The sequence below is a fragment of the Staurois parvus genome, unplaced genomic scaffold (assembly GCF_062004578.1).
Source record: "Staurois parvus isolate SC_StPar_1 unplaced genomic scaffold, SC_StPar_1.0 ptg000949l, whole genome shotgun sequence".
Taxonomy (NCBI): Eukaryota; Metazoa; Chordata; class Amphibia; order Anura; family Ranidae; genus Staurois; species Staurois parvus.
This window is the reverse complement of record NW_028318745.1, coordinates 79,824-92,500: the sequence shown is the minus strand read 5'-3', so window position 1 is coordinate 92,500 and position 12,677 is coordinate 79,824. Positions and strand designations below refer to the sequence as shown.

General features: G+C 44.7%; 1 protein-coding gene across 2 annotated transcripts in view; it reads left to right on the top strand.

Annotated features, from left to right (window-relative positions):
- Positions 1 to 12,677, top strand: part of UBE4B (ubiquitination factor E4B) — a 114,953-nt gene that overhangs the window by 56,064 nt on the left and 46,212 nt on the right. For both annotated transcript variants that reach the window (XM_089656915.1, XM_089656914.1), the window contains exons 3-6: positions 8,256 to 8,391; positions 9,885 to 9,972; positions 11,199 to 11,343; positions 11,550 to 11,775. In XM_089656915.1, the coding sequence (XP_089513041.1) occupies positions 8,256 to 8,391; positions 9,885 to 9,972; positions 11,199 to 11,343; positions 11,550 to 11,775 (595 nt within the window). The remainder of the gene's footprint in view (positions 1 to 8,255; positions 8,392 to 9,884; positions 9,973 to 11,198; positions 11,344 to 11,549; positions 11,776 to 12,677) is intronic.

Genomic DNA, 12,677 nt, shown 5'->3' with positions numbered 1-12,677 from the left:
CAATCTAAGGTCCCTAACCCTCAAGGGGTGTACAATCTAAGGTCCCTATCCCTCAAGGGGCGTACAATCTAAGGTCCCTATCCCTCAAGGGGCGTACAATCTAAGGTCCCTAACCCTCAAGGGGCGTACAATCTAAGGTCCCTAACCCTCAAGGGGCGTACAATCTAAGGTCCCTAACCCTCAAGGAGCGTACAATCTAAGGTCCCTATCCCTCAAGGGGTGTACACTCTAAGGTCCCTATCCCTCAAGGGCAAGGGGCGTACAATCTAAGGTCCCTAACCCTCAAGGGGCGTACAATCTAAGGTCCCTAACCCTCAAGGAGCGTACAATCTAAGGTCCCTAACCCTCAAGGGGCGTACAATCTAAGGTCCCTAACCCACATTCATACATACTAGGGCCGATTTAGACAGGAGCCAATTAACCTATCAGAATGTCTTTGGAGTGTGGGAGGAAACCCACACAGGCACAGGGAGAACATGCAAACTCCAGGCAGGTGGTGCCGCGGTTGGGATTTGAACCAGCAACCCTAGTACTGCCAGGCGGAAGTGCTAACAATTTAGCCACTGTGTTGCCCAATATATAAGGAGCATAAAGTCTGATGTAAGAATAAAAGTCAGTAGAGCAGTAGAGCCAGCTTCATATACTCCGTATGGAAGTAAGAAGCGCCTCTAAGTGCAGCATAAGACGATATTTATTGACAAACCATGTAGAACCGCTCACATTGTATAAAATCAAAGTAAGCTAAACCATCAAGTAGCTTGATAAGGGAGCGCGCTTCCGCCCTTAGTGGTTTAGTGCATGCTCTGAAAATGCATCGCTATGCATGCTGATCTACACACGTCATTACGCTGACGTTGCGCTCCAAGGTGCATTCCAGACGCCATCATTAGACTTCACATGCCGGCCGGCAACCCTAACACATCCACGGTCTTCTCAGTGCGGACGTGGCTGTCACAGCAAGGACACAGCAATCCACCTACCCAGTTGAGCTTACTTTGATTTTATACAATTATTATTATTATACATTATTTATACAGCGCCAAAAAGTTTGCTCAGCGCTGTACATTATAGTGGGGGACAGAACATGAGACAATACAGTAACAATACAATACACGAGGGGATTGAGGGCCCTGCTCCTTGGAGCTTACAATCTAGGTGGGAGGGGCTAGTGGTACAGGAGGAAGTGGCTGTGAGGGATGGAGTGGTAGTAAGAGTGGAGGAGATCGGCTGTTAGGTGAGGGTGGGGTAGGCTTCCCTGAAGAGATGGGTTTTCAGGGTGGGCCTAAAGGTGAGGAGGGTAGGTGACAGTCTGATGGGTTGGAGTAGAGAGTTCCAGAGGATGGGGGAAGTCCTGGAGAAGTCTTGGAGTCGGGTGTGGGAGGAGACGACCAGGGAACTAGAGAGTAGGAGGTCTTGTGAGGAGCGAAGATTACGGGTAGGGTGGTATTTGGGTATCAGGTCGGTGAGGTAGTTTGGGGGCAGTATTATGAATAGCTTTGTACGTCATTGTTAGTAGTTTGAATTTGATACGTTGGGCAATCGGGAGCCAGTGGAGGGAATGACAGAGGGGGGTGGAGCCAGTGGAGGGAATGACAGAGGGGGGTGGAGCCAGTGGAGGGAATGACAGAGGGGGGTGGCGGAAACGGAGCGGTTGGTTAGGTGGATGAGTCTGGCTGCTGAGTTCAGGATAGACTGAAGTGGAGAGAGTCTGTGAGTGAGTGGTTCTACGTTGTCAATATTGTCTTCTACTGCACTTGGAGGCGCTTCTTTCTTGTTTCTTTGGAGTGTGGGAGGAAAGAAGTACACGGGACATTTTTATAGCGGCTGTTTTTTGGCTTTTGACATATTTTTTTCTACAGCCACTAAACCCCCCAGCATGTTATCCGCTGTGTCCATGCACACACAGACTGTAATCAACGTTTTTTGGCTGGAAAGAAAACCCAGAACTAGTGGAGTTTTTTTTAGCTGTAAAAACGTTCTAACACTGAAAAACACAGCAAACCGGCTTTTTTTGCCCAAAAAACCTGCAGCTAAACGCTAATGCAAAAACGCTGAAAAACTTGCGTTTTTAACGTGACTTTACACAGCTAACGTTACCAGCGTTATTGAAACACCCCATGTGCATGGAGCCTAAAAATATAAAATAAAAGGTAAATTAAAAAAAAAAAAAGCTCAACTACCTGTTTTTCTCACCTTCACCCACAAATGTAAACCGGGCCCTAAGGGCATGCGTACTCAGGCATTAGTTTGCATCTAAATTGCTTTTCTCGTCCAATAGAAGTGCATGAGATTCTCAGGAGCAAGCTAAAATCACCTGAAGGTATGCTGGATTTACTCCTGCCAGAACTTTCAGCAGAATAGATTACAGGTAAAATGAATACAAATCTGAGAGCAGGGAGGCCCTTAATTGTAGAAGAGAGAGACGCCATGTCCCTTCTGACATAAAACAGGCTTGCCTTCCTCTATGCAATCTTCTTTAGAATGTGAATATGCACTGACTGTACATTCTGGGCACACTTTGATGCCAAGATAAATGACCCCCCCATGTGTATGCTTGAGAATGATGTCATTCCAGTTTGGCCAATCAAAATGGCCTAAGATCTCGGAACCAGATGATGACCAAGTGAAGAGCAAGGGGAGGAGAGATTAGTTGTGCTTTAAGAAATACAGCCTGGTCATTGTTTTGTTAATTGTGTATACTAAGAGCCAGGAAATGGCCAAGAAGCTTTGTTTTGTATTTATAGCATTCGATACAAAACCTAATAAATAGAAATTTAAAAGTGTTACTAAACCTCTTGACCCTGCATTCACTATATCTGGTCTGCCCTTCCCTGCATTCACTATATCCAGTCTGCCCTTCCCTGCATTCACTATATCGGGTCTGCTCGGACCCTGCATTCACTATATCCGGTCTGCCCGTCCCTGCATTCACTATATCCGGTCTGCCCGTCCCTGCATTCACTATATCTGGTCTGCCCGGACCCTGCATTCACTATATCCGGTCTGCCTGGACCCTGCATTCACTATATCCGGTCTGCCCGTCCCTGCATTCACTATATCCGGTCTGCCCGTCCCTGCATTCACTATATCTGGTCTGCCCGGACCCTGCATTCACTATATCCGGTCTGCCTGGACCCTGCATTCACTATATCCGGTCTGCCTGGACCCTGCATTCACTATATCCGGTCTGCCTGGACCCTGCATTCACTATATCCGGTCTGCCTGGACCCTGCATTCACTATATCCGGTCTGCCTGGACCCTGCATTCACTATATCCGCTCTCCCCGGACCCCGCATTCACTATATCCGCTCTCCCCGGACCCCGCATTCACTATATCCGCTCTCCCCGGACCCCGCATTCACTATATCCGCTCTCCCCGGACCCCGCATTCTCTATATCCGCTCTCCCCGGACCCTGCATTCACTATATCCGCTCTCCCCGGACCCTGCATTCACTATATCCGCTCTCCCCGGACCCTGCATTCACTATATCCGCTCTCCCCGGACCCTGCATTCACTATATCCGCTCTCCCCGGACCCTGCATTCACTATATCCGCTCTCCCCGGACCCTGCATTCACTATATCCGCTCTCCCCGGACCCTGCATTCACTATATCCGCTCTCCCCGGACCCTGCATTCACTATATCCGCTCTCCCCGGACCCTGCATTCACTATATCCGCTCTCCCCGGACCCTGCATTCACTATATCCGCTCTCCCCGGACCCCGCATTCACTATATCCGCTCTCCCCGGACCCCGCATTCACTATATCCGCTCTCCCCGGACCCCGCACCCCGCATTCACTGTGTCCGCTCTGCCCGGACCCCGCATTCACTGTGTCCGCTCTGCCCGGACCCCGCATTCACTGTGTCCGCTCTGCCCGGACCCCGCATTCACTGTGTCCAGTCTTCCACAGTACACAGAACATGGATGTGCAATTATATTGCATTTTGATAAATATAAACTGCTAAATACTTACCAGCAGTAAATAGCAGTCTTGTGACTTCTATCCGTGTCCAACTGAGCACTAGTTAAAGCTTGTAGGAGGAGTTTTCATTCCTCTCTGACTGTCCTATGAGGCTGCATGACCCTTGACCCTGTGAAAGAAATACAGCTTGGTGTAAGACCTGCCCCAGCCTAAGACCATGAAGGTACAGCAGCAGGATGATGAGGCCATAATTTTGGTCTCTCTAGGTCTTAGCTCTCACTTTTGGGTGAACAGCACTGTGCAATGCAGCAGAGCCTGATTGTCCCAGAGTGCTTTCCCTACATCCCCCAGGCACAGAGATCTGCTTTGCAGGGGAATACAGTTTCAGGTCATTTATGGCAGTCACATCAAATAAACAATAAAAAACCTTTACATTTATGTGTGCCGATGACTATAAATGACAGCCAGAGTCCCACCTAAACACTTCCTGAGGACGCCAGTGTGACGAAATGCGTTGAGGCTGGACTTTGGCCGTCCTTTCCAGTTAGTGGTGATGTCACATCTGGGTTATGTCTTCCGGCTCGTGGAACGCACGAAGACTCCGGTGACCGCGGGGCTGCGACCTCCCTGTGCATTATGTTACACTGCTGCCTATGTTGGTGCCTGCTATTACCACACACAAATGTGGTTTGGGTTTTGTTTTGTTTTTTTGTTTATTTGATGAGATTGCCATAGTAAATACTACACCATGAGTATGTTCTGGTGCATTTGGCTTTATTTTTGAGAATGAGAGAGGGGAGAACTGAGCCTGTGGACCTTGTAGAAGCCCTGGGAGACTGGATTCTTGGGCTACAGAGGAACATACATTATCTGAACCTGCAAAAGCGCAAATTGACTGTCTTGTTCCAAGGGGTCATTATATTTTAATGAGTGTGCAGTTTTATTATCACGAGGTAATAAATGGTGATCACGGGGATAAGTGAGGACAAGAATACGCTTTATATGGGGTGGGGGAACATTTGTTTTGACCCATGGACTTATGGGTATTATTTTATGGACTTTTTAAAGATTTGGGACTAATTTATTCATGGTTTTTGATCTACTCTTTTATCAGCTGTGTCATAATAATTTGTTTTTATAGTGGGCGTGTGTCTGTCAAATGAGAATAAAAAGTAAGAGACTTGTGTATAACAAGCTCAGCAGCTGGGAATGTCCAGTGTTTGTCTTTAGGATGGAGCTGTGCCCGCCATCATTCCTGGGTGTAGAAGCTGCAGTCACAACTGTGCTCTGCCGAGGTGTCATTAATGTGTATGACTGCCGATCTGTCACTGGTTACATGTGCGGCTAGGAGCCTGTCCTCCCTTCCATTCTGTATGAAGGTGCTATTAAATTTACATCCGTTTGAGTGAATAATCCACAGCACTCAAGTTCACGTGTCCTCATGTGCCCTGTGCTTCACTGGGGCTGAGACCAAAATATTTCTTTCCCAGTATAAGACTAGAAAGTAAAAAATATCTTCAGCCAGATATAGAAAATAGCTGTGGTCAATGTAGGAATGATAAACAAGAAGAACTTGCCCATTCCAGCCAATGAGAATGCAGCTGTCATTCTCGTTACCATCAGGGCACTCTGCTTTTAATCAGCTGAAGTGAAGGGGTGTGTGTGTGTGTGTGTGTGTGTGTGTGTGTGTGTGTGTGTGTGTGTGTGTGTGTGTGTGTGTGTGTGTGTGTGTGTGTGTGTGTGTGTGTGTGTGTGTGTGTGTGTGTGTGTGTGTGTGTGTGTGTGTGTGTGTGTGTGTGTGTGTGTGTGTGTGTGTGTGTGTGTGTGTGTATGTGTGTGTATGTACACACACCCCCACACACCCATAAATATTGGGACATCGACACAATTCTAAGATTTTTGGCTCTATACACCACCACAATGGATTTGAAATGAAACGAACAAGATGTGCTTTAACTGCAGGCTGTCAGATTTAATTTGAGGGTATTTACATCCAAATCAGGTGAACGGTGTAGGAATTACAACAGTTTGCATATGTGCCTCCCACTTGTTAAGGGACCAAAAGTAATGGGACAATTGGCTTCTCAGCTGTTCCATGGCCAGGTGTGTGTTATTCCCTCTCAAGATGAGATCCAAAGAGCTGTCACTATCAGTGAAGCAAGCCATCATTAGGCTGAAAAAACAAAACAAACCCATCAGAGAGATAGCAAAAACATTAGGCGTGGCCAAAACAACTCTTTGGAACATTCTTAAAAAGAAGGAACGCACCGGTGAGCTCAGCAACACCAAAAGACCCCACATCTCTCATCTACAATGTAAAACATTAGATTAAAAAAAAGCATTAATGATATAATGCTTTTTTTAAAAAAAAAAAAGGCCTTGTTTACAAGGTTCCAGATCTGGAAGTGACGTAATGACGTCGCTCCGGTCCTCCAAGGGCACAGAGATGAGTGGAGGCCATCTTTTTCCTTCACTGATCTCTATGCCCAGCAACAGGATTGTTGGATGGGTTTTCGGGTAAGGATGAGAACCACCAAGGGGGGGAGGGTTAATTTCGGCACCTGTATCTGTGCTTATTTTCATATCGGCTAAGGGCCGATAGGGGTATTTTCGGCTGAAACGTTTCGGCCACCGAAGTTTCGGTGCATCCCTAATTTCCAAATACTTCTGTACAATGTTTAAACTGTATTCTGATATGTTTTTTGTTTTTTTGCTCTAATAGCGGACAGTAGGGTGCAAGTTGCCTGGCATATCGCACCCGATGTGACCGGGGGGCTAAGTGTTCTGACCCTTTACTCATTACTTTGTTTAAGCACCTTTTGACAGCAATTGCAGCCTTGAGTCTTTTTGGGTATGACACCACAAGCTTTTACATACCAGGTTTGGGGGATTTTGCCATTCTTCTTTGCAAATCCTATCAAGCTCAGTCAGGTTGCATAGGGGCCGTCGTGGACAGCCATTTCCAGGTCCAGAGATGTTCAATAGGGTTCAGGTGAGGGCTGTAGCTGGGCCACTCTAGGACTTTTGCAGAGTGAAGGGGGTCTGCATACTTAATGAATGCTCTGTATCTCAGAGATCTATATTATGTTGCACAAAGAATGTGCAGTTGTGTCTGAAGTGGTGATGATGCGCTGCTCCAGGGGTTGTCAACTTATGAGCTAAAGGGGGCCTCAAATGTGGCCCCTGACATTGCCTAAGGGCCGCACATAATGTTCACTATATGTAATGCTTGAGAGGACTGTCAGAACCTGCAGATCTATTAGAGCAGTGGTTCTCAACCTGTGGGTCGCGACCCCTTTGGGGGTCAAACGACCCTTTCACAGGGGTCCCCTAAGACCATCAGAAAACACATATTTCCGATGTGTAAAGAGCAGCTACTGTGTTGAAAGCAGCTACTGTGTTGAAAGCAGCAGTATTGGAGGTAAAACGACACTCATGAATTATAATTACTGGGTAAATAATTTTATGGTTGGGGGTCACCACAACATGAGGAACTGTATTAAAGGGTCACGGCATTAGGAAGGTTGAGAACCACTGTATTAGAGGAAATGAGGGTCAGAGAGTGAGGACGGGATACATTGTTGGCTGGGGGTGGCTACAGAAGACAATACAAAACTGGGAACATGTTACATGAGGCTAGTAGAGATCAATGCTATTACCCCAATCAATGATCCCACTACAGGCTGCTGAGGGCCACACATCATATACCAAAGGGTCGCTTGGCCACTGGGCCCGAGGTTGGGCACCAGGGCTGTACTCCATCATGGATTACGTCTGATTATTCCTATGATTGATCTGACATATCATATGAGTTACGGTATATGTATTATTAAATGACTGTGGAGGAGTCTCTGCCTGTTAAATGCAGGCTATACATGAGCCATGCTGTTCCCTAGGTCGGAGACCAGGCCTGTTCTCTAGAAAGTACTTTATATCTCTGACCGGGGGCTGAATTTTGGCTGCATAACCGCTTAGGAGCATTTAGGTTTGCCTATGACTGTCATAACAATGCTTGTTTGTCTTTGGGGTTTATTTACTAAAGCTGGAGAGTGCAAAATCAGACTCACTTCTGCATAGAAACCAATCAGCTTCCAGGTTTCATTGCCAAAGCTTCATTGAACAAGCTGAGGTTAGAAGCTGATTGGTTTCTATGCAGAAGGGAGTCTGATTTTGGACTCTCCAGCTTTAGTAACTAAACCCCTTTATGTCTAAAAGTATCATTGCACAGTTCTGTGAGGTGCACAAGTCACAGGCCTTTGATTTCTTTTTGTATTTCTAGTACAGTTTTTTTTTTAATTGAAATTTTTTCTCTCTTGTTTTTTTGCAGGGGTGGCCCATCGTAGCCAGAGCAGTGAGGGGGTCAGTTCGCTCAGCAGTTCCCCATCAAACAGCCTTGAAACCCAATCTCAGTCCCTGTCCCGTTCCCAGAGCATGGACATCGACAGCGTTGCCTGTGAGAAAAGGTAACACACTTGGCCTGTTTTATGTAGTTATAGATTTGCCAGCTTCATATGTTCACCTTGCTTTCACTCGTACCACCGCGGCTTCCTGCCAACAGGAGCAAGAGCTATATCTAGTACTCCTGAGAATGGGGGATATGCTCCTTCTATACACATCGCAGTGCTGGTGACTGACTTCTCAAATTCCCAGCATGTCACATGGGGGCTGGAAGGAGTCTGAAGTCCTTTATAATTCTAGGTCACAGCCCGGAACTTATTCAGAACATCTTTTGGAAACACAGCGACTGGGAAGTAAAGGGACAGAGATTATGTGCAACTCGTAGGGACAATAAATAAATGACAAAACTTTCCCTGTTTGTTGTGCTATGTTTATGTGAGTAATTAAAACACGCCAGTAGATTTTCTCTCTAAACAGCCTAGACCTGTCACCATCTCCATTGCTGAAATACAAAATTTACATGAATTCAGTGGGGTACATTGACTAAAACTGATGCACTGAGAATCTGGTGCAAGTGTGCATGGTAGCCAATCGGCATCTAACCTCAGCTTGTCCGATTTTAAGCTTTTGACAAAAAACCTGGATGCTGACTGGTTTCTATGTAGAGCTTCACCAGATTTTGCACTCTCCAGTTTTAGTAAATAACCCCCAATATTGCATGGTTTTACCAACACTTTATGAACCAGTAATTCTGCAGCACACATTTAGTGGAATCTGTAGGCTTTTTGAAAGTTTATAAGACCTTCTGAGAAGCCAGGCAATACTGTGAGCAAATCTTTTTCCATTCATGGGAATACATTCTCCCTATATTCCAATGTTTGTGCTGAAGACTGCGCTGAACTGACTGGATCAGTCGCTGGTCATAGGTGGATGGTTGTGTCAGTGGGTAGGAAGATGTCCCTCCAGTCGGTAATGCCTAATGGTGGATACTGGCGGTAAACCCTCCTGTGGTTTGGGCTGCTGCCTTTCTGGTATGGCCTCAAGGTAGTTTCCACGCGTAGACTTGGAATAATAGGAAAGAAGGAGCGCCCGTTGTCCAAAAGAATGCACTTTTGCTGGTAGATTAAAAGCCATTTATTCTGAAGAAGTACATCAAGCCAACGCGCTTCGGGAGGAAAGACTCTCCCTTTTTCAGGGCTGTTGCTGCATGCTATTAAATTGGAAAGATTCCCACGACGGTTATATATTTTGCTGATTTCTAAGGAAAAGCTGACAGTGACTGCTGTCATTCCAAGGGCAACAATTGCTGTTAACATTAAAGTTGGGATGTTCACAGAACTTGGACCAGCTGAGTGACGAAAGCCTGCGGTCGCCTGAAAATGGGTCATAGGAATGCAGAACTAAGTGCCCTCCTGTGATCCACAGGAGAAGTGGGGCTAAAAGAGCTTTTGCCATACTTTCATTGAGTTCATCTGGCTCACAACCACTCACTTCAGAAGTGGAAATGCCTTGGCAAAACTGTTGTTTCTGAGTTGACATTGTGTGTTTTTATCACCAGCATGTCCCAGGTAGATGTGGACTCAGGGATTGAGAACATGGAGGTGGACGAAAATGACCGCAGGGAGAAACGAAGTCTAACTGATAAGGTGATTCAATGACCCATTCTGCTTTATTCTTGTTTTATCGATTTATTTCTCATTGTCTGTATTTGTGTGCATACGAGTGGCTTAACTTGGACATCAATTTTTTTTCTCCAAGTCTTCTTCACTATCTAACAAGGCTAATAAAACCTATTGGTCATGCTGTGCTGGTAACTTAGATGGCATCTGTGGCAGTCAGGTTTTGGGTTTGGTCTCAGTACCTGGCTTTAGCAGTAGTCTCAAGTATTATCTTGGCTGGCTATATGTCTAGCGGTCATTTACCTAACCATACTCAAGTGCTGTTTTGTTCTCTCATTATACCAGGCCAAATAACAGAGCTCTGGCCTGTAGAAACTGACATGCCTCCAACTGGCCTGAAGATTGTCGCCTAAAGATTTAGAGTACTGTAATTGCAGGCTGACATGAAAATAGAGAAATGCTGGATGAAGTGGCTAGAGAGAAGTCACCATTAGGTAGAGGGTGTCTAACCTGGGTCCCAAGATGGCTATAAATGCGGCCCAACACAAAATTGTGAACTTGGGGGGGGGGGTTAAAATGTTTACTCTTTGCAAACAAATGCGGCCAAATTAAAACTTGACAGTCTTTTTATTGGATTTTCTAAGTTTTATCTTCCACTCTTTACTATCATACCTTTTATAAATGTCATCCGTTTTCAGCAGCGATTTTTCTAAGATGAAGCACACGAAGGGCAAAATTAGAACCAAAATATCTGATGAGCACCTTGAGAATTTATTGAGAATTGCTACTCCATCCATCAAACCAGATATTGATGTGTATACAGTGTAAAAAAACTGAACTAGTTTTATGTTGCCCTCTTTTACTTTTATAATAAAACAATTTACGAAAAAATGAAGTTTTATTACTCTGGTACATTATCTATATCAGTGATCATTAACTTGTGATCTGCTCAACCTTTTCTGCTCATTAGTTGTCCTTATCGATAGTGTATTTTATGTGTGGCCCAAGACAATTCTTCTTCCAATATGGCCCAGGAAAGTCAAAAGGCTGGACACTCCTGCACTAGATAAAATGATCTGGACATGCCTGGCACCAGGCCTCTTGTTTCTAGCTCTTTCTTTTTTAATTTTTTTTTCTTGGCACTATGATTTGGTGTTAGGTATCTGTCAGGCCATTTTACTTTTGTGATGAACTGCTGTATAGATTTTTTTTTTTCTGGAGTTATTAATAGGGATGTTTCTTATCAATTATAGGAACAGTGTTCAGGCTCCGAGGTGTCAGAGGAGCAGTCACTGCAGCTGGTCTGCAAAATTTTCCGAGTATCTTGGAAGGACCGTGATCGGGATGTGATCTTCCTAAGAAATCTCTCCGCTCAATTCAGACAAAGCCCTAAAGAAGGTATTTAGTGCCTGTTGATGCTTTATTCTCTTTATTGCATTTGGTCTTCAACACCGTTAAAAATAAATTGTTGATCAGGAGCCACTAGGTATTACATAAGTTATTTATGCTATGATTTCCCAGTAACTAATTACATCTGGAGCACCTGAGAACCAAATAGCAAATGAGAATCTAAATCTTTTTTGTTTTTCCTTTTTTTGCTTTAGTCTACTCCAATTTTAAGGACTTAATTGGACAGATTTTAATGGAAGTCTTGATGATGTCCACACAGTCGAAAGACGATAACCCATTCGCTAGCCTGACGGCTACATCACAGCCAATCGCAACAGCAAGACTGCCTGAAAGGAGTTTGACTCTGAATTCTGGGTCCAGTCTTAGCACCAGCCCTATGTTCTGTAATACAGGATCATTTGGTGCTGGCTCCGTATCCAGGCAAGTACAATCAACTCTAAAGGGCAGAGAGCAGACTTCAGTAACCTGTAGCTACCAATCTGATTGCTTCTCTTATCTGGATATAGTAAACTGAAGATTGGTTGATATAAGCTACTTCTCTGTTCACAGTACAGTTTTCCTTTGCACCTCTTCCTCTTTATGTAAAACCCAAACTTTTTTGTTTTGAGTAAAGCAGGTTTAAAATCCCTGCTTTTTTTGTTATGTATTTATTTTTTGCTCTCTGTGTCCTGTTTCGTGGATTTCCCCTCCTTTCCTGTACCAAAATAAGTTACCCCCCCAACTGTCAGCAGAACTGGTGACCCCACCCTTACAAACAGAGGGTGTTAATCTGCCTAGCTGTGACACAGACCTCATTTTTAAAAAAAAAAAACATTGGGTTCTAATATCTCCCTACCCTGTCCAAAACTCAAAAGAAAAAAAAAAACTGAGTGATTTTATATTTTTTAAGTCTGCCATTAAAATAGCAGTTAATGAAATATGCAAATGCTTATTGGTACTTATTTCTTTTAAATAAATCGGAAATCGATGGATAGCATGGGCGAAGAGCGCCCAGGATCCTACAGTAAATTTGTACTTGTTGATATTGGATATCTGTGGTTATCCCCAGTAACTTGAAGTGGACCTTACAGTAAAATGCAAGATCCTCTTGTAGTGCTTGAGCCTCCTACCCCTTACCAATCATCTACAGTAAAAAAAGAAAAAGGGATTTATACTTGCCTTACCGTTTCGTATCTCCGGGTGTGATATAGCTGTCCTTCTGGTAAAATTCCAAGGGAATGCAGAACTGGTGAATTGTCCTGAGAATACGGTCCAGTCCATTATAAAAGCATCTTCTCACAAAATTTCTGCTGCTTTGTATTTTCATGTGATGTCATCCTTGC